The 23,057-nt window shown below is 33.3% G+C and overlaps 2 protein-coding genes across 2 annotated transcripts; one reads left to right on the top strand and one right to left on the bottom strand.

Moving 5' to 3' along the window:
• The first annotated feature begins 989 nt into the window (after positions 1 to 989).
• LOC117621936 lies at positions 990 to 2,545 on the top strand. The gene is made up of 2 exons (XM_034352463.1): positions 990 to 1,448; positions 2,537 to 2,545. Exons 1-2 carry the CDS (start codon positions 990 to 992, stop codon positions 2,543 to 2,545), a joined length of 468 nt encoding a protein of 155 aa, XP_034208354.1.
• Positions 2,546 to 8,751: 6,206 nt separating this feature from the next.
• Positions 8,752 to 10,149, bottom strand: LOC117622677 (vascular-related unknown protein 1). Its single transcript, XM_034353435.1, has 3 exons — positions 9,507 to 10,149; positions 9,261 to 9,332; positions 8,752 to 9,121 (listed from the first exon to the last, which is right to left on the bottom strand). The coding sequence occupies exons 1-3, from the start codon at positions 9,894 to 9,896 to the stop codon at positions 8,972 to 8,974; spliced, it is 612 nt and encodes a 203-aa protein (XP_034209326.1). The 5' UTR covers positions 9,897 to 10,149; the 3' UTR covers positions 8,752 to 8,971.
• Between the last annotated feature and the right edge of the window lie 12,908 nt (positions 10,150 to 23,057).

Here is a 23,057-nt window from a genome sequence, read left to right as displayed (position 1 = left end):
GCCAATGTTTGATGTTTCCCTTTTTATTTTTTATTGCAAGCCAATGTTTGATGTTTGTAAGCTTATGCAAGATGTGATTAGGCGAATTGGTTAATATAATTATAATGTGTGTCTCTCTTTATATTCAAGTTCGATTATCTCTTAATATATATTTTTATCAAAATACCTTTTCGTATATTAAAATAATTTAAATACTGCTTTGTGAAAAATTGGCTTTCGCCATGTAAGAAGTTGGTTCCACAAGTTTAAGAAAAAAAAAGGGAAGGTTTTTTTAATGTCTTTTCTAGTCAACAAATTGTATTCCAATTAGCTTAATTGGTGCAGTCTACTGCTCGCACATGGAGATGGAGGAGAGTTGCCCTTTACTAAATTATTCAAACTTTTTTTGTAATAAGGTGTATGAGAAATCTTCCTTCCATTTGTAGTTTAATAAACTATCGTTTGTATTTATAAAATAAATAAGTAAGGAAAGCAATAGCAGCCCAAAAGAACATAAAAACCAGAACATTTATCTGGGCCTAAAGAGCACAATTCCAAGCCCATATCTCATGCACCTACTGACAAGCAACTTTCCTCTTGGATCAACTTTTCCCGTGCCCAATTCATACCAAATGTTCTTTTATAATATTTTCTTGTGTCATGCATAGTGGATGTCAAGCATTGAACTCTTGGACGTCCTCTAGGAAGACTTCGATTTATAGGTCTACTGTCCTGCGTTTAAGTTTCGACTGAAAGGCTTATCTCTTGTCATTGTCTAAAATGAACATCCATATTTAGCATGACAGCCAAATTTAGCATTCAACTTTCATTTCTTATAGAGAGAAACAAAATTCAAGAATTAAATAAGAACATTAACACAACCTTGTATATTCTTACCTCCTATATATGATCTTCATCAGTATGAACTTAATTACTCTAATCACCAACCATTCCTGCTAATTAGGCCTGTTATCAAGGTTTCTGAGCCTCAATTTTCTCAGAAATCCAGCATGACGACCGGCAAAACCCCGCGCAGAGGCCTTAAAATCTGCTGTGGTATAACAGCAATTTTCCTAGTTATTGTTGTCATTGTCCTCACAACATTATCACTCACCCTTTTGAAGCCTAAAGATCCCAAAATCAATGCCAAGCCAGTTGGCCTTGAGAACATTCAGTTTTCTCTGTTCCCAAATGTGACACTAAATGTCACACTAGGCATGCTTATTACAATAGAAAATAGGAACTATGGAAGCTTCAAGTACAAGAATTCCACTGCTTATGTTCATTATCGAAACAGCGTTGTAGCGGAAGTTCCAATTGAAGGAGAACTTGTGCCTGCAAGAGGCAAGATCAACACGACCACCTCTGTGGATCTAAATGCGGAGGCCCTAATATCAAATCCCAATTTCATTGCAGATGTCACTAGTGGGAGCTTGAACATGACCTCAACTGCTAGTTTACATGGGAAAGTGAGTTTGCTCAAGATCTTCAAGTTCCCCGCGACGGCTTTTAGCACGTGTAACATCTCGTTTTTCATCCTAACTAAGAGTATTGATTCTAAATGTACGTCCAAAATCAAGTTATAAATGTTTACTGGCATTTGTCATTCAAATGCACCCAGTTGCTCATCTACCATTGTAAAGTACTTTCCAGTATGAATTAAAGATGTGGTCAATTAGACTCAAAAGCTTTCTTCTGTGGTAAAAAACAGAACCCAAGATTCACAAATTGCAGCCTTTAGAGAGTTACGGCTGTCAAAAGTTTTGAGTACACATATGCTAATTTCAACAAAGAAAAGTTTGATTGGGGAAAAGAAGATTTGCGTTAGGCAAAGCCTGATATTCCGTAATCAAAGTGGATAAATTAAAGGCTGGTGATAAAACATGCATGAACTTCACCTTCTTCAGAGGGCTATGCAACAAATCCATCTCAATCCTCCACTGCCTCCTCTAACTTTTGACATCACTTTAGGACTTCAAAGAGTACCCTAAAGTTAGTACCTAGGAATTTGGAGGAAAGAAAACTCAGTGAGATTAGTTGGACGTGGCCAATTAAAGACAAAGACATCAAGAGAAAAACGCAAAAAGAAACAAATGATACGTCAAACCGTCCAGCGTTATGGGCTTTTTTGGCATTAAAACTTTAAAAGCGTGCATATAATCTTCCTATCATCCACAAGAACAGCACATATCATCGTAATGTTAGGTAGCATCCAATTTTTTCTTGTGCCTGACGCACTATGTTAGATTCTAACAACGGATGCAATGAATCTTCTATTTTTATATTAAAACCGGTATAAAAATATATTTTCCAAACTCTATTCCATGCATTTATTTTTCTTTCTTTGCACCTGTCTCAAGAAAATGACCATAACGAGAATGTTATAGTTGTTGACTAACGACATAGATGTATCAAAATATTGAAATGTTTCTGAGGTGGAAGAACCACACCTGTGACTACATTGCTCTTCATTCACACGTCATAAGCACAATTAGGGCTTAACTGAGTGGAAAATGAAGTGAATGTAGACTAAATTTTACACTTATATTCCTTGCAGGCCGCCTAAGATTTTCTCTCTCTCCCTCTCTCTCTCTGTCCTTTATTTATACACAAACACAAATAGGAGTATTATTTTATATATGGTTGCAGAGAATATAATGCCGGCAAAGGAGAAACTTTGCTTGCTTACTATCCAATGTTTGGCTTGCTAGAAAAGCAAGAACATTCACGGGACAATTTTAAGGTTGCAGGATTTTCAAGCTCATGTTGAGCAAACCAAATGTGTCCAAAGTCTCAAATTCTTCTTTTTCTTTTTTTAATTTTTTGTTTGTTCACGGGACTTAAATGGCCATCATTATTTTGTCATCACGGGGTATGTTATGTGTTACCATATTAGATAGAATTTGGAATATCGTGTTCGTGTTAACGTCAATGCAAAACCGAAATACAAGTAACATTTTGGTGAATGAATATATTTATATGGACCAAATGTGAGGAAGCTAAGAGTATCTCTAGCAGAGTTGTTATATTATGATCTTTAGTTATTTTGGCTAGAATGAGGGTAAAATGCAGCTCGACTTGCTATCTAACTCTCTATTTTAGAGAACTCCCTATTTGAGTTTGGTGGCTCTCTATGTTTAGAGCACTTCCAACGGCAAGGCTTGCTCATGCAAAATGCCCCCTAGCCTCTCAAAACCCATCCTAGGGTGCAATCCAGCCTTAGTAGGAGCTAGGCCCTATCAAGGCCAAGGGCAAGACTTGCATGGGTTGCTGCTTAGGCAAGTTGACCTCATACCGATGTCAGTGTGACGTCAACGACCAATTTAAATACAAAAAAAGTATTTGAAAAAAACCAAAAATTTTAGAATTTTTTTTTCTATAAATACCTACCCATGTTCTTCACTTTACACACCAAAACTCCATACAAATCCCCCTCCTCATATCTCATGTGAATAATAGTTGCCCTTGGGTTGCCATGGCAATGGGAGGGAATGCATCAAAAAAATTGCTATGACAGACGATATTCACATGAATAGTAACTATCGTTGCCTCCCCTTGCCTTTTGCCATGGAAAATGGGGGAAGTGCTCTTAGAGAGAGGAGAGAGAAATTGAGGGTTCTCCATTTCTTCCTTTTCTCTCTCACCTTTTATTTTGTTGATTTTTTTAATGAACTTTTAATTTAGTGTGGAGGAGAGAGAAATAATAAAATATTAGAGACTAGCCAAAATAGAAAACATTATTGGAAGAAATATATTTTTTAAAGTAATTTTCTATAATAGCTTTCTAATCATTTTAGTTAAAATTTGGCTAAAATTTAAAAACTGTCTTGGAGATGCTCTAAAGCATGGTGGTGGCACGTGTCTAATTCAAATTGGTCTTCAATTCAATCAATGATCATTTACTCCGTCACGAGGTGGTCCCTGTATTTTCTTACGTTAATTTTTTTTATAATTTAACTTTTCTTAATAATAGATTTGTTTGCTTATTGTCGATGAATCTAGTTTGTAGAAAATGACTTTCATTTGTAGATTCGTAGTCTCAGGTTTTAAACCTCATAATATTAGTGATAAATTTTTAATAAAGTAACACGATTAGAATAAAAATCAAGCATATCAAAGCAAAGAAAAATCAAGTAGAGAATCCAGATCTGTGTGAGAAATCTTCCCCCTTCCTTCTTATTTTTGGAAAAAAAAAAAAATTGAAGATTTGTTTGTTTATTTATTTTTGCAACAGATTTATTTGTTCTTCTTCTATTTTTTATGGTATTGACCTGTCAAGCAGACAATTGCCATTCCCGAAAATCACGCGCAGTACATAATAGGAGTGAGTAACCATCTCAGGCAGTACTATATTAAGGTCCAATTATTTATGTCGGCCGGTCTCAATCATGCAAAATCAGAAAATCTTCTTCTTCCATTTTTTTCTTCTAAGGTACTTCCAGAACTTATAGAATAAGATTGTTCTTCCATACACACACTGTGGATAGGACAATTTGATTAAGTTACTGACCCCCAGATTCAAAGAAAATAAAAATGGCAAAAAAATAGTTACTCAGATATTTTCAGATCATAACACTTTGGTAACACATCTAAAAAAATCATATATAATGAGGAGCCACTAAATCATTACTCGGAAAATATTATTTATTCATTTTTATTTTTGTTGGAAAATATTCCAAATTCAAAGCTATGCTCATATATATATATAGTCTCTCTCAAATAATTTTATTTGAGGGAAACCCTTTAGAGTCCCTTACGAAAAAAATTTCAATGATCCAAACAATCTATTTTTTAAGTCTACATTCATAGATCATCCTTGCAAAAAATTAGACAAATCAGAAAGTGTTTCGACATCCAATTATATCCTACAAAATCAATAAATATGGTGCTTCAAGAAAGTACTAAAATGTCAATAACTCAAATGATATTGGATTCAAGTGATTTTTGTTTTTTGTAGAGATGATCTTTGAATAATTATCTAAAAAATATATGATTTGGATTAGTGATATACAATGCGAAGTGGGCCTACAAGCAATGGTGGAGCCAAGATTTCACATTATTCGTAAATAAAACATTCTCTTCATAATTATTGTGAATTTCATATTTTAACTTGGTTAAATACTAATTTTATCATCTAATAAAGATTTAAAAATTAATAATTTATATTCCAACATAAAAAAGAAATAGAAAAAAAATTGTTCATAAACCGCAATATTAAGGTACCCAACACATACATAAAAAATGAGGAAAATAAAAGAGGAAGAGAAAGAGAAAGAAAAGTTAAACTTTAGGAGTTTTTAGTGCAAATATCATAAACTAACCTAAAGATTTAAAGAAAATGAGTAGAAGGGAGATCAAGAAATTTTATGGTTAATTTGTGGACAAAAAGAACCTAATATATTATTTTATTTCAGAGAAAATATCCTTAAACTAATCTAATATATTATAATATTATATATCATAAATAATATACAAATAGAACATCTAAAAATAGAGTGGGGCTTGGGATCACACTAGTCTCATGCTGGCTCCACCCCTGCCTACAAGGGTGTCCCTCAAATAAGTTTATTTGAAGGATCCATCAATAGAAGCTCTAGCTCCATCGAAATTATTTTAAAAATAATTTGTAACGTATAATGTCAAATTATTGTTATAGAGAATTCACATATTAAGCCCAGAAGTTCAAAAACATCAATAACCATTAAAACGAAAACTGATGAGCATGACATGACCGCAATGAGTATTACCATGAGGGCACACAGAAACCCAGTTGAACTACACTTTGCTAATGGAAACTGCGTCTATATTCAGGCAAGCACTCCAATCCATTCTTTTTTTGAAAAAAGTGAAAATTGCTGTTCCAAATTAAAGCAGTGCCGAAAGAAAACAAAAGTCTTCTAGAACACATGCATGCTTTGTTTTTATTCCTCGTGACGTTGCTGCATGTTTTAGTTAAATGACTTAGACCTTTGATCTACCACCCCCACAAGTTGAAATCGCATTATTATTAGTGGTCGCTAACTATGTGATTGGCCACCTAACTTTGATTTGCATGCTAATGAATTTGAAGGCAAAATTGAACACATAACCAAAAAGATTAAGATAATTGTCTATTCGATTAGACGCTAGCTTTGATGCTTATCTTGAAAACTAAACCCAAGATAAATTAATTGGTATTATTGGATTGGTCTAGATTTTTAGTGTACTCCCAAATAATCTTAGATTCAAGCATCCGTGTGTATGAGTTTTCCTCTTTCATTTCTAACTTCGACAACAATAACAACAAAACTCAAGAGAAGAAAATATTTAGAGGTTTCAAAAATTCATAATTATTGATTTGTCTCTAACCTAATCCAACTACCCTAAGCACTCTTTCATCAACATTAATTTGCACAGTATTATATGCAAAATTATCACAGCCGAATGGAGTCCACAACTAATTCTAGATAGTTGTATATATAAATTACGTATAATTTCATACAAATGGTGAGCCGTATGCTTCCAAGGAGCACTGCTCATTATCCACAACCCTCTTCATTTGGTGCATAATTTTCAAGAATTTCTTCACGTATTGGTGACGAATCAAAGACTTAATATTTACTTCATTTGGGTCTTCGTTGCCACTTCGTTTTCCCTCAATTCGGCGCTTGAATATATAATTTGTCATATATGGTGTTCAATAATCCATTGCCATCATGATCAAATAAAATTCCTATCGAAGTGCTCGAGATCAATTTTCCTTTTTCCTCTAATATTCAAACTAGGCAATATATCATCATGTGGGAACTTGTAGAGCATTTGACAATACCTCACCATGTTGGACTGTCAAGAGAGAAAAGTGATTCTTGACCGTTCTAAGGAAAGAAATACAGCAAATTCATGTACATTTTTTTCAAAATATTCGTAGAATTTAAGTCATTCAAATCATCGATATAATTATATCTAGTTATTTCAAATTCATCATCGAGTTTTTATAGATCTTCCAATTATTAATGTAGACTTGCTTGGTTCAATTTGTACTTATATTTACGCGATTACTTGTCATTTTTCTTGAAGTCCCTTTTCTTCTAAACAATTAAACATGGGTGTCAAAATTTTGTTTATGAAAACTAGTACTTATTTATGTATTATATGGACTAGAATCTAGTTTAATTAAACAGCACTAATCCAGGTGCGTAGTCAGTAGAGAAGGTATTATCCATTATAATCAAGTTGACAAACGCATCAAGAACCTTATATTATCCCACGCTATAGCACTATAAACAAGTTGACGTATATGCACCATCAACCTTCTTCTACACTAGAATGACAAACATCCCTATAGGCTGTGGCTAAAAGTGTCAATTAATACCCACTTTTGGGCATCCTTGCGGATAAAAAAACACCATCAATCATGTCTTGTTTGGTCGCAAATAAAATAAAATTAAAAAATCTATCTTTTTCATGGTATAAACATGTATAACTTTCTTAACTAATTGCGTCGTTCAAATATATATATGCTCTGTCATGTTAGACTAATAGTTTTAAAATTTTAAGTTTTTAGAGAATTAGTCAATAATATATTGAATTACACCTAAATCGACAAACATCACAGAGTCCCTTCTCTCAAAATATATGTACAAACAAGGCAGGAACCACCCTTAGATTAGGGTGGGCTCCATCCCAGTCTAAATAATTAGATAAATAAGACTTTAGTGTTATTTTTAGGAAATTTAGTATATTTGCCCACCTCATTCCTTAAAAAAAATAGTCTCTACTCCACCATAGCATCTCCTTAAACCGAAAAAGAAACATTTATAACCCACCCGCATGAAAGTTCTTGGTTCCACCCTTGTATACAAAGCAAGCACATTGGTAGCATCTTAATCTTTAATTATGCAGAGAAGAATCAGATGGAAAAAGGTTTAGAAGAGGGAATGTTATATTATAGAAAGAAAGAGTCAAAGGCCAGCAGCACAAGAATAAATGGTGGGAATATAGCTGAGCTGATCAATGTTTCTAAACAAAAACTCTACGCAAGCAAGCAAGCTAGCTCTTAGTATGAATGCGGTCTCTCACCTGCCTTTAATGCTCGTGCACATGGAGGGGTCTTTGTGTTGCAGCCGTTTCTGAGTATTTTTTATATGAATGAATGGCCTGCAAGAGGTTGAAGATGAATTAATATTAAAACCTATCAATCTACTTTCTTTTTTTTTCCCCTTTTTTTTTTTTAATGTCTTGGTACCATCTATTTTATATTGTTTGCTCTGAGAGTACAAGGAACTTACATCCTTTAGAATTTAGTTGTTGCGATTCTCATGCCCTCTGCATATATAATGTCTCAATAATTAGGAACCAATTATTATTATTATTATTTAATATTTATCTTTATAATAAGAACTATTTGAATTTTATTATATGGTATTTTGTATAAATATATATATATATATATATATACATACATGTTGGATGAGTCGATGTAAAGAAATGTAGCAAGGGGACGCAAAAGGCCGGCCTTAAGCAATTTGCCTCGCTTGTTGTTGAGACACCTTTGATCTCCAGTCTTAAGCATTTCTTCCAAATTAAGAAAACTGTTTACCAGTCTTAGGTTAGCCACCTCATGTAACTTTTCAATTAGTTTTATAGATAATTACGCAGTGATTGTGATTGTTTCTTACCGAACACCGACCACGGAACATCAAACACATGCTTATGCTATCAGAGTGTAAATATATCTGGACCATACAATTAGTCAAAAGAACAACGGTTTAGACTTGTTTAGCAACATAAGCGTAGAATCTGAAAAGAGAACATTTTTCCAATTATTTACATCTAATAGGTTCCTTTGTTAACAAAGCCCAAGTTCTTGTGAATACATACGAACGGGAAGATATGATCTGGAATTTCAAAAGCTATACAACATACGTACAGATGGATCCTTTATACAGTAAGTTTGGATACAAGCAGGAGAGAGATTGAGATGGAGATACTTCATTAATTGACAAACTTGAAATTAAACTAGATAGTTGGCTAACAAGGACATAGGAACCAAACACAACCCTCTTTTCTTTAAGTCTGTGCTGTCAGTTTTCCCACAACAATCATTAGTCTTTTCATGATCATCTGCCTGCTCCAGTTCCGCAAAATGCTCACCCTCTTTACCCTACAAAACCACCAGGACCAAAAATATATATATATGTGTATATATATATATTGTTATAATCAACCAATAATTAATTACTTTCCCAAGAAAGAATTAACGGAAGATATATTAAGGGGGAAAAAAAAAAGAAAAGTAGTACCAAAGAATTAATATTGATATGATGATCATCTATCTTTCTGGGATTTATACCAACTGGTCTCAAATCACCAATCTATTAACAAAGATGACAAAAGACCAACAAAAAGTCAATTGCCAAAAACTAAAAATACTAAAGGGGAGAGAGAGAGAGAGAGAGAGAGAGAGAGAGAGAGAGAGAGAGAGAGAGAGAGAGAGAACATAAAAATCGAAAAGGGAAAAAGTAATTTGTATGTGTGGCTCATCGGACCTTGGGACTATTAACAGGAGAGCTAGCAGTATCCTCTAAATCATCACCAGAAATCTTTTTGGTTCTTGTTTTCTTGAAGGTTAATTTCTTGGGAAAATTATTGGGTGAGCCCCCAATGGAATTAGAGCATGCATGTTGGTTTTGGTTGTTTTGGGAAGCTAATTTCCATGCAGCACCAGAAGCAGCATCAGAAACCAAAGAAGAAGTGCAGCCAAAACTTGAGCAGAGACTTTGTTCCTCTGCTGCTGCTTCTCCTTCCCTGTTGTTGTTGTTGTTTGAGAAGTCTTCAAAGTAAGCAGTCCAACCACTCTCCTCCTCAGTGCAAGAGTATGTGGTTTGCTTAGAAGGAACAGCTTTGATCAGAGATGAATTACAAGATTTCTCCATCATCAATCAAATGCTTGCACAAGAAGGAGAGGCTGCTAGATTTGTTTTGCTTGGTTTGGTGGGTTTTTGAGGGACTTTCAATTCTAAAAGAGTGGATTTAAATTTATAACTGAAAGAGATGATTAAAGAACGGAGAAAAAGAGGGAACCCATCATGTAAGAATCCGAGTGTGGGCCAGAGAGAGAGAGAGAGAGGAAGTTAAAACCAGCAGTTGCAACATAAAACCAAGGCTCTGAGAGAGAGAGAGAGAGAGAGAGAGAGAGAGAGAGAGAGAGAGAGAGAACGTGCAAGGAAAAATACAGGTTATATGAGGGGGAGGAGTTGACCTTTGTGGTTGTGATCAAATGGATTTTCACACCAATTTTAACCATTTTTTCTTTGTTATGACTTGTGGCTTCATGGATTTCAACTAATCCCAATTAATGAGTCAATAGCCAACCAACAACACAAAACTTGGACTGCAGGCTACATAGACTGGTTCATATAATAACAATATATAATGCTACAATTTAGGGCCTTAGACATTGAGCTTCACAATCATGCAGAGCCCAAGCTGGAAATTTGGGTCTTGAAAGTTTCAAACCAACTGATAAACTCATGACCAGAATAAATATTACCAACTTGAAATTTGACAATCCTACGCTGGCCCAAATTTGACTGGCACTTGATGACTTATCGACCACCTAGCCAAGACAAACACCAATAGTTTGGTCATTTGACTCATTTCATAGCAATCCATCAAATTCAGAGCCAATTTGACTGTAAAATATTCAAAATCTGTTCAACTCACCTGACCAATCCTCAACCAATCCTTACAAAAGTTCGTGTATGTGTTTACTTTTCAATTCACCAATTGATTATACGTTAGGCAGGTTCGCATACAGATACAGATCGTGCCAAGGTGTTGGCAAATCCTCAAGGCATCTGATTACATGGGCCAGAATTTTCTTGGTCAGCGGCGCCTCATGACATAACTAAAATGATATGACTCTGAATTTTCTAACCGTCTCTAGACGTCAATATCAATTAAAACTCAATCAAACCAATCATGCTGCCAAACCCACTTCACATATCTATAATGGTTAATCATATATATATATATATATAAGTGATAGTCGAAACTACAAGGGGGAGAGGGTTTCTCACACACACACACTATCAAGATGCCATGGAAGTTCGAACCTGAGACAACTTATCTGCAAGTCAAGTCCATTTTCAACTGGGCTAAACCTTGTTGACAGTTAATCAAGCATTACACAAGTTTAGGATGGTGAGACAATTAATATTGCTTCTACTGGTATATGTTCCAGAAAATTTCTATCTTCCTCCATCATATAAAGATAATAAATACAAAGAAAAATTCCTCATAACAAACATGTGCTCTGTTTATATATAGAATCTGGGATCGTTTGGTTACCAACAACCAGTCGAAGTAGTTTTGTTTAATTAGAGACTTAAGACTGAAGTATCCATACCATACTTGTCCTTTGCACAACAACAACTGGCCATATATATATATATATATATATACATCATTTAGGCTTGGCAGTTTAGCAAACAGGCAAACCAATACCATTAACCAGTTCAATGTCTCAGCATCATCATATCAGACAAAAACATGCATGTTTTCTGGCTCAATGGAAGGTTCCCAGTTTGGCCTTTTGGATGCATTCACTTGAATGTAACCATTACGCCAAAAAGGATAACCATTTCTTATAACAACAGATTTGATTGAATCTAATATGCCCATCATAATACAACTTGAGCTGAGCACAGATTAGTTTAGCATTTTCGGCTTTTGTGGTTTAGTTTTGTGAGCATGTTCAGAGAAAGTTTGAAATTTGAGCAGATTTGGAACTTTGCAGAGACATGCAGCAACATTTAGATTAATATGTTCATCATAATTTGGCCACCTTATTATCTAATTTGCTTTAGCCTTCTTCTATATATAATCAAGTTGCTCCTTCATGAAATTTTTAGTTCGATTGTGCTGCTGACAAAACGCTTTGTCTACCAAAATGGTGTACAGATGCCCAGGGCCCAAGGCCTAGGAGTGGGATCAAGAGTCAACTAGGGTTATGAAGAAACCTTGGCCCATCATAACCTTTCTTTTTTTATTTTGGGTTATAGGGAGGCCCTAAGGCCATAAGGCCCAAACAACAAATAACATTATTTTCACATCCAAATAATTGAATCCGTTTTACTGCAATAACTATAACCATTGTGCGGACAACTATTTGATGAAAAAAGAACATGAAACCACATTTTCCTTATTTTTTGGTAAGCTTTTAACGAGGCCACTGAACTCAGTAAGTTTAGTTGTATATTTTCTTCGCCATTGGTGGAATGAAAGTTTCTTATTTGATCCAAATAAAAAAAGAGCATGAAACCATCTCTCTATATAAAGTTGAAGGGTTAATTTCAGAGGGAATGAAATGTTCTTTTCTATTTCTATGAAAAAAAAAAAAAAACACATTTAAAGAAGTATGTATCCCATCTCAAACATTAAACGGTATATGATTTAATGTTCATAACTCTTTAATTTGAAGTACTGATGCATATAGTATGCACGTGCATTGCTATGCTCTTAATATCCAATAATTTAATAGATGTGTGCCACCAAAACAATCAACACAACATTATTAATATACTTTGTGGATGTGTTTAATAAGATGGATAGGGTTTCACATTCATATTTATTGGTTAATAAGATGGATAGGGTTTAATAATGTACTTTTTTTTTCTTTTTTTTAAATACAAGTGATTGGGAGAGAGAGTTTACACAAATATTTATTGCTGTCTGGGGGTTTCGAACATCTGCCCGCATAAATAGAGGTAAAAATGCTCAATCAACTGAGTTATACCCCACTAATCATTCATATCAATCCGTTGATGCTCATATCTCTTAAGCAACTTTTTATTTTAAATTTTCAGTACAAAGTGAAAACAACATTTCATACTACAATTCATGCATGTGACAAATGATACACCTACAAGGCATCATTTCTACAACAAATAAGAAAAATTGAGACAGAGAGCACCAAGTATATATCAAGTTATTTATCACTTGAGACAAATAAAAATGTGTAACAAGACCTTTTGAGACAAACGCCAATGACTCTGAATTACTGTACAAGGGGACCCAATAATCTATATATATATAATCCTTTTTTATTAGTCTGAAATCCAAGAAGAAAATCGCTAAAAACTCTCAGTTTGGCTTTTTCTTATTAATGGTGATCTGAAGCTTCTGCAAAACGAAAAAGTATATATTTAGGTTTGACTCGCTCAATTAATAGAAGACATTATTATGAGCGAGAAAAGATGATTGAAACCTTCAATTGCGCTCATGGAGAATAGTGGTGGCTGACATATTTGGTAGTGATTTTGGAAGTGTTAAAAGCGCTTTTTGATAATTAAAAATATTTTTAATAGTGTTTAGTAGAAAAGTTTAGAAGCGCTTCTAGATCAAAAAAGCGCTTTTTAGAGAAGCACCTGTTATGTGCTTCTTCAGAAAGCACTTCAAAGTGCTTTTTCAGAAAGCTCTTATGAAAAAGCACTTGGATTCTTATGAAAATTTTAACATTTTTATAATAAAAGCACTTTTACTATAAGCATTTGTAAATATAAGTGCTCCCTGAAAAAGCAATCCCAAACTAACCCCAACACTCTAAATATTAAAGAGATGAAGCTTTCTTACTTTGACCTCATCAGCAAGAAACTTAGAAAAAAAGGTTGTTTTCTTCTTTGGTTTACTCTCCAACGCACGATCTCGACTTTTGGGGTCAAATGATGACCGAAGAAAAAAAAGCCAACTTGCCTTTGCCCCCAGGTACATGACAGCTGCAGGAGAGAGCCCATGGAAGGGCCAAGATACAGTTGGGGTATGGCCCTGATATCAGCAGCAGGACCTACAAGAAATGGACATGGCTTCTTGGCAGGACCTGCTGCGTGTGACTGGTTGAATATTGTGGCAGATCATGATAGGCACAACACATAATTCATGGATCAAGATTCCTATTTGCTTCGTAATTGCAACTTGTGATTTTGTTTTACGGATGAGGAAATCATGTTGTTTTGCTTCAAAATACTGTATATAGTATCTATCTCTAAGTACAAAAAAACAATATTGTGAACAAATATTCCAATTCAAGGAATATAACTCCTCTCTCTCCATATATAACTAGAGTAGTTATCTCCATACCTAAAGTCAGAGTTCGAATCTCCGTTCTTATTATCTTGATAAACAAATATAACAACAGCGACATATTATGAATGATTAGTTATTTGTATAATTATTATTATCTTGCGTTCGATCCGAAATGCATCTAAGTTATATTTAAATGCATTAGCCATAAATCCATAAGACCAGGATAATTATGTATATACAACAGAATGTCTTTTTGCCTTGGAATGTTTACATTGGAATTTGTTATCGTTTTAGATATCTAATTGCAAATCAATTCTTATCGAGGGTCACAAGAATGAATGAGTTTTATGGATTACAAAGCAATTCCCTAAGACCCAAAAGGAATTACTGATCACAAGATCATGTGCTGCTAAAAGAAGAGTTAAAAAAAAAAGAGGAAAAGTTGAATACATTAGTTACATAAATAGACAAGGACTGTGGTGTAAATGGCACCACGTAACATCTTGTATGGGCAGGACTTGGCATCATTGCATCACAATTTTTTATTTATTTTTGTTTATATGGCCATAAAAGGTATATGTAAATGTGGCATGATCATGTGATATCCATTAATTAATTATCATCTACAAAATTCCTTCTGTTAGTTTGTGGTCCTTTGTGTGGATATATATGCAAAACTCTTTAAATATAAAGAAATATTCCAAGAATTGGTTTCATACTTTGACTATAGCTGGACCAGCACAAACCTTTACAGATATAAATTATTAAAATATGTTCATAAAAGAACAATTAACAACGGGTCTAGTCCGATAGAAAAAGATCTTAACTTACAGATCAGATTTGAATTTCATGACATCTTAGTTATGTATGTGTGAAACCTCCTATAATTTAGACTATCGCTTGTATAATTTTATCTTCTTCTTTTTCTAATCAATTCAATATTAAAGGACCAATACTTAATTGAACACAATCCCATCTCCAGATCTTCATACCATACTTCAATGGCAGTGTGGGTGCTATCGTGTTCAGGAAAGCTGAAACAAGCTTTTGCGGTAGACGTTCATAATTGTGAACCTGGCCACGTCCTAATTAAATTCTGAAAACGACATGTTTTCTATATGAATAAATCGAATGATTGATATGCTTATCAACATATTGAAACGTAAGTATGTGGATACTAATATTGTATACACGTATGTATGACAATGATGTACAAATTTATTAATATTCAATTATAAAAGTACACTTGGTTTCTAATTAATCATCTTAAAATTATTGCATATAATTAATTAGCATGCCTCATATATCATCCTCTATTAGAATATGACGCAATGCACCAAAGTAATAAAAATAATCGGTTTCTTTTATCGAAAATATGCTTCCTATTAATGTAATTGTGTATGCGACTATATATTACTCTTTTTCATGGTATGCAACCTTTTTTCTAATCATCGAGTTTTACCAAATTGTTGTTTTCTTCACCAATGGGTAACAAAAAAATTGAGGAAAAATGTTAAAATATGTAGCTTTTTTTATGTAACTAAAATGTAAGTATTTTTAACATGTAACAAACTTGATCATTCGTTATCATTTGTGCCATGTACCCTAATCTCATTAATGCAATTGCATTCTTAGAATCTTGTTGTTGAAACTTTAAAATAAATTATAAGAAATTTGAAAGGGAGGAGAGAGAGATGCTTGAGCTATGATTTCCTCTTTGGCTACGTTTCCACTAACCCACCATAACATTTCTGAGGTTTAAGAGAAGCTTAAAAAGGAAGGGAATTCCTGAAAAGAGAAAAAAAAAAAAGAAAAAAAAAAGATGATTGATCTGAGTGGGACAGATGAAAGAGACAGGAAAGCACCTAGACCGTCCGATGAGGATGGAGCAACAAACGTGGACCATAGGATTAGGGGGCCAACGTTTCCGTGTGAAGAAAGAGGGGGGAATTCTTTGGCGCTAAATCAGGATATGTGTCACCATCCAATGATAGGTGTTGACGTGGATTGGTTCAAATGGTCAAAAACAAAATGGACTTTATTCTTAATCTCTGTCTAATAGACAGCTTGTGGATTTAATAGTAGAAGAAGAAATGGTACGAAGTTAGAATAGCGAACCTCTTGATACGTTTTTGCGTCTGATCTCTATCTGTGTTTAGGTATTGGATCTCTACCATGATTTTTTTTGCGGTTTCTTCATGTTTGAAATAAGTTGGAGAGACTCTTTAGATTTTCTATGTAATTTTCACATATCTTTTTATGAGAGTTTTTCACCTATCTTTTGTGAGAGCTTTTCACCTCTCTTATGTGAGTTTTTTTTGACATTGTTATGGCTTAGTTTTTTTCAAACTTTATATCTTTTTGGTTGCTATGAATTTGCACTTTCTGTTGGGATGTATATGCCAGAGTTTCTTTAATCTTGCGTGATCGTTAGTGGATGAGCCTTATATTGTCTTAATTTTGATGTTACATTGCTTCGTTATTGTAATGACCCTTTGTGGCTAGTTTGTATTAGTCCTTTTATAACTAGTGAATTTTTTAATTGAATTATGAATGTAATCCTAGAATTTCTCAACAAAAAAAAGTCTCCCTTACAAAACTACACTTTATTTCATTCAATTTATAAAGTCTCTAAGCTTCTCAACAATATAAGCCTTTAAGACAAGTCCAAGTGGCCTTTAAGACAAGTTCAAGTGGTAAAAGAAAGTGAGATAATAAGTTAGAATTCGAATAAGTTTGGTTCTCAAACAAAGAAGTCGTAACAAGATACAACATCAATTTGTATATATATATATATATATATATATATATATGTATATTTAAAATAATGTCCTAAATTAAAAGGGTTAAAATCAAACTTTATTGTACGACCAAACTCTTACTGATTTTTTATTTATAAAAAAACATCTTAATTAAAAATGACATTGTACTTGAAATCGATTTGGTTATTTTGAAAATCCGATTAGAAATGGCCCAACAAAAAATTTAATCAATATTATATTTTATGAGTTTTTCTATTTAAACTCCGCACTTCTCTTTATTCACCCCATATCCTAAGTTCACCCCAATTTTTAATTCAAATTTTCACAATTTCTAAGAAAACTCCACTATCTTCCCGAACTACCTCTAAATACACACCGAGCAGAATAAAAAAATTAAATTAAAAAAAAAACTCATCAACTTCACACCCCACACCCGACAACCCATTATCTTGCTCCTCACCAATCTAAGTTCACCTCAATCTCACATTACTTAAAGAGATAAAAACACTGTTGTCAAATGTGTTTGTGAAGAAAATATGAGAGTGTAGTAGGTTTCTTGGATTGAAAGAGAAGAATAATATGACATTACACTCCGTTTGGATGAAGGAATTGCAAATTACATAGAATTTTAAAATGATGGAATTTAGATTTCCGTCATTTCAATTTCTGGTAATTGAAGATTACAGTGTTTGGATTTAAATATATGTCGAATTTTGTAAATGACAGAAATTGAAAATTTCAAATGTTTGGATAGCTCATGTAAATTATAAATGACATAATATTTCGAAAGAACAAAAAAAACTAATAACCGACGTAGAAGGTATTCCTCGAAGTATAAAATAACATATCATTTGATTAACTAAATAACTCAACTTAAACAAACAAATCATATTAGCAAACCAAATCACTCCCCACGTGCAATGAACATCAGCAACATACTCTTTTTTCTCCTCAATTGGGAGTGCCTTCAGCATCTGAAATTGTTTGTCATTTTCTATCAGCCAAGCACATGCTTTGAGTTGTTCATTTTCAGTAAGACCTGGTACTGCTTGAACTTTAGCACATACCTCTGCTGGATCAAGGTTCTTAGTATCAGCACATATAAACTCTTCAAATGAATAAACGATGAAATCAATGAATCACTATCATAATATTTAATTCAGGTACCAAAGAATCAAGGAGAACCTTGGCCAGCCTGCAGCTTACGGGCAAGTTGGTGCAACTTACAATCAACATCTAATGGCTCACACAAAAGGGATAAAGCTAACAAACAACTACATAACAAGGCGATAACACAAAGTGATAAAGCTAGCAAACAACTACAGAGTTGTACTATAAACACAAATCACACACCAATATCCATGGGCATAGAGTATTTTGTTAAAACTTCCCAAAAATCCAGCCATAGTGCTGCAAAGATGACAAAACCCATTCAACGCATTCATAAATTTAGTCAGAAACACCCAATTTTGAGAGCCATTCAGAAACCATGGTAACCCTAAAATAGAAAAATATAAATGAAGGAGAGAAAGGCTTGAAGACTAACCTTCAAACTTGATCCAGAGAGACGTGTAACCCAAGAAGAATTCCTTCTCCTTACTTCTCTGGCTCGCAGCTTTTTTATGATGCTCCTTACTTCTCTAGCTCGTAGCTTTTTTTTATAAAGCGACAAGGCAATTTGTTGTCCAGGGTGTCATAGATTTTTGACACTATTTTTAGTTTGGCCCCTTTTTTTTTTAATGAAAAGATTGGCGGGTTTTTTTTTTTTAATGTAAGTTTTGGCACACTGGAAAATATGAATTCTCGCACTATGGAAATTGTGAAATGACTCCTATTTTGGTCGATATTAAACTCGAGAATTTGATGCCTCAATTTCCATGATTTTTTCTGCGCATCATTTAATAAGTTACGCGTTTAAGTTGCCAAATAAGAGAATTATCAATTTCTCCTCTTAAATTCCCGACTTTTAGCTAAATTCTGAATTATTTTCCCTCGTCCAAACGGAGGATTAGGGTATAGAGGAGTTTGTAATTTTTTTAAAACTTAATATGAAGAGTGGTGGTGGTGGTGGATATGGGGTGTTTGTATAGATGTAATAGAGTTAAGTATTAAGTTGGATGACTTTTTACACAATAATAAAACTTAAAAGCTTAATAATTTAAGTATTGAACTGAACAAAAAAAAAAGTGTGAAGTTTAAATAGAAACACTGTATTTTATAGTCAACGATATGAAGGAGTTCATGATTGCATGTTTCTAAATCGAAATTCATTTACAATCAAGTTGTCTCTTTATAGCAACAACCAACTATCATGAATTTCGAGTAATCAAATTAATTTCAAAAATCTAATGAGTAACAAACCCGCTATTTTGAACTTTCATACCACTAGAAAAATAAAGTTTATTGTAAATCCTAAATCAACTCATTCCAGAATTCCGATCACTGCCATTTGACTTGCAGTTTTGTATGGGACCCACCTTTCCTTCCCTAACGTATGGTAGCTGGTCCTGGTTGGCTACGAGTGGCTGCCGGATTTCTAATTTCGTATCGAATGGAACGCAGCGTTTGACTCTTGTTCAAACTTCAAAAGCGGTATTTCGTGCCCAACCAAATGATGTTGATATACAAAAGTGGCTTTGTTTTTTTCTCTTCTTTTTTTCAAAGTTCAAATAGATACCAATGATGTCACAGGACTTGGAGCTAGTTGGAAATTTGATTGTGGATCAATGATTATACAGGAACAAAAATAATTTAACTAAAGGTCAAATTATATCTCCAGAAGTATATAATTATTTCTTTAGAGTGTCAATAACAGATAGTTCCTTTCATGACGACTGTAAATAGAGTTATTATTGTTAGTTATGAATTTCGTATTTTTACTATTACAATGTGATAAATAACTATTTCAACTACGTGAATTTTTGTGCTCTTTCATAAAAATTCCCAAATTAAAATAAAAGAAATAGAATTATGTATATGTATTATAAAAAAAGAACAAATACTAGTATATTATTATTGACTTAATTTGATCATATAATATTGTATGAGATATTTCTATTTATGTTATGGGAATTGGTTAATAATAATAAAAAAAGAATTACAAGGATTGTGGATAAGGTAGAAAAATGTATAGTTGGTAAATTATGTGAGATCGAAGGGGTTATGGTATGCAATAATGCAAGAGAGGCATGAACGTAGTAAATGGCATTTGCCATGCAGACCCTGTGTTGCTCAGTCTCATTTATTGCCAGAGAAGAAGATTTGTAGAGGGAGGGGGGTTACTCTGTCTCCTTTGCATTCCATGGAAATCAGTCACACAAGTTCCACTTCTACCAACCTTCTCACGTGCGACAAGTATAAACGTATTTAAACCCTGAGATTTCATGCATGATATTATTATTATTATTTTGATAAATGAGGAATTGAATTGAAGGCATCTTTTGATCGCAAAGTGGGGTTAATGGAGTCTAACCTAATGAAAACTATGGCCTTAATTTACAGTCTAGTAATCTCAAGTTTAAAATCTCATGACACAATAATAGTATGCGTAATTCATGTTCTCTTGTTAAAAAAAAAACCATGTTATTCACGTGAGACACACATCAGCAATCTCATATTGCATCCTGTGTTTATTGGTGCGTGCAAATCAACCTTTGCTTGTTTTTCTAATGGCTATGTAAAAGTGAAAGGGACCTAATTAATATGCCATGGTCAAACCATGAAGGTTTCTCTTTCGTGTGTGTCATTGTTGGGCTAGAAATAGTTAATGGAACATGGATTATTTTACAAAACTAATTGCCATCAACCTTAAACAATAAATAAAAGGTACACTATTTTTTACAGAATTTAAATATGTACACCAAGGGTTCATTATCATATACTTAATTTCGACAAAGATCATTATTGTTGTCATTGCTTCACGTCACAGTCCAAGTGTATTATATATTGGAACACTTGTGTTAATGGGTATAATTGACATTGATATTATATGCAAACCAAACTTTGGATACCAAATTCATTATTAAAGATGAATATTGTTTGCCTCATTAAATTTCAGGAATTATTATTATTATTTTATTATAATTTTTAGAGGAAATATTTCTTAGTTGGACATTATCTTCTTATGGAAGGCTAGCTTGTAATATGAATTGCATCTAATACGGGATTGTGCTTTGGTTGGACAACCTGTTAACCTGGTTGTGCTTTCCCCAACAAAAAAAATACTCTTATAGAGCTTATTTGAAAGAAAAAAAAAAACCCCCAAAATTAGCCACTTGTCATTTTCTAATTGATTCTTTTAAAATTTTTACACACTAATAACCAATTAAAAAATGACAAGTGGCTAGTTTTGAATTTTTCTCTTCAAATAGACTCTATATGGATTTTTATATAATATTTCATGCTAAAATTCATACTCGTATTTTTGTTGTATATAAAATCCATACTGTCAACTTGTACTCATGTGTTTGTCCATTTAAAAAATGTCTCAATGTCGTTTTTAGTTTCCAATTCTATCGTAATTTCGTTGTTTTCGACATCACTTTATTACATCTTTATATTTTTTAAATTTTATCTAAAATATTTTTCGTACCTTGTGGACCATAATTTTTAAGATTGTATGTTTCTTTTAATTGATATGAATTAGATTTCTGTGTTTATTACGTAAATTGGTATTAGATAACATAAATTCAATAAACTTTGTTACCACATACCATTTCTTTGTACCATATTTACTCTCACATACTTGAATTCAATAATCTTTTGTCTATGAAGCATGTGATTAATAAATATCATACATGTTGGACTAATCTATATATTGTCTCATTACCCATCATCAATTTGGTGAATCATATTTGACTACTTCATCAATACAATCTAAGTATAATAAAACAATGAATTTTGCTAATGTGCGCTTGAATCACCAATACTCGGGGCCAGCCTCCATGGAGCTCCCTTACCGCTCCCCTTCACCCTTTTAATAGCTAATAATAAGTAAGTATTTTAGAAAATTTGGAAAACTATGTTCCCCCAAATATATGATTCTAGCTAGAGATGCTTTGCGTAGGTGATTGACAATTGTTTGTTAATGTGGATGATATAGCAAAGGTCATATATCTTAATGCTTTCTCTGTATCAACATGCCATCCTATCTCAATGATTTTTCTACATGAATTTGTTGAGAGTATTTGTCCCATATTGAAAAATAAAAACCTTGAGTGCTTAAAAAGATCTTGGTCCCTGATCCCCACCCAATGCGAATTCATTTTGAATTGGATGATCAAATTCTAATATGGTAGATCAGAGCAGACCATCCACGTGTTGGTAAGAATAGTCACATACGCGTGGATGTGAAGATCTTAATATATAATAATTTAATGTTGTGTATCAGTTTCATGATCGCCATATAAATTATAATAATTGAATGGATTTTATCGAGTCACCCACACATGCATGAATGATTGACAATCGTTTATTAACAAATTTCATGGTATGATCAACATTATTTTACAATAGACAATTACCTACTTATACATAGGCGACTCTTACTAGTAAATCTCATATCTCAATACTTTTTACATATCAAAACGCGCACCAGACACGTTGACAAACAAAATAATAACGATTTAATGTGGTGGATTACATTTTCATTACTTCATCAATCCAATCTAAGTTTAATAACTCAATTAGGAATTTAACATGTGCACGTAATGACCCAAACGTGCATAGGTAACTGGCAACCATATATTGATATTGCATAATAAAAATTTGCATTAACCTATGGCTCACAATCACCTACCCATATATGAGCGACTGATACTAACATATAATCAATACTTTCTTTCACCCTCATACCTCATGACTTTCTATGAATCAATACATGGGAAACCAAGCGTTATTGAGTAGTTCACAGCATGCAAAAACCAAAAACCAAGAGCACCAACAACTTACAATTTCATACCAGTAAAATTGTATTCCCTTCTTCACCATGGGGAATATGATTTTATCCATAGGAAAAATAAGTACGGTTGAAAAAGATTCCAATACTATAAAGTTGCAGGAATTAATAGGTAGTAAAAATTCAAATACTAGGCAGCAAATAGGTTGGGAAAAAAAAAAAATTAGAGTTTGGTAGCCGTCATCCATTGCACCATCTCCTCTCCTAGAGGAAAATTAAACACACCCCAAAATGCTCTCTCTATATCTATCTCTCTCTACATCTCTATCTCTCTCTCTATATATCTCTCTCGTTCT

Source organism: Prunus dulcis, chromosome 3 (assembly GCF_902201215.1).
Source record: "Prunus dulcis chromosome 3, ALMONDv2, whole genome shotgun sequence".
NCBI lineage: Eukaryota > Viridiplantae > Streptophyta > Magnoliopsida > Rosales > Rosaceae > Prunus > Prunus dulcis.
Note: the sequence above shows the minus strand (reverse complement) of the source record. Positions and strands in the feature narration are given on the sequence as shown.

Bases quoted from the DNA above. Each gene is read 5' to 3' on its own strand.
- LOC117621936 (XM_034352463.1), top strand. From the start codon at position 990: ATGACGACCGGCAAAACCCCGCGCAGAGGCCTTAAAATCTGCTGTGGT.
- LOC117622677 (XM_034353435.1), bottom strand. From the start codon at position 9,896: ATGATGGAGAAATCTTGTAATTCATCTCTGATCAAAGCTGTTCCTTCT. The intron at 9,333-9,506 runs GTCCGATGAGCC...CTTTGTTAATAG, and splicing joins CTCCTGTTAATAGTCCCAAG to ATTGGTGATTTGAGACCAGT. The intron at 9,122-9,260 runs GTACTACTTTTC...GTGGTTTTGTAG, and splicing joins ATATCAATATTAATTCTTTG to GGTAAAGAGGGTGAGCATTT.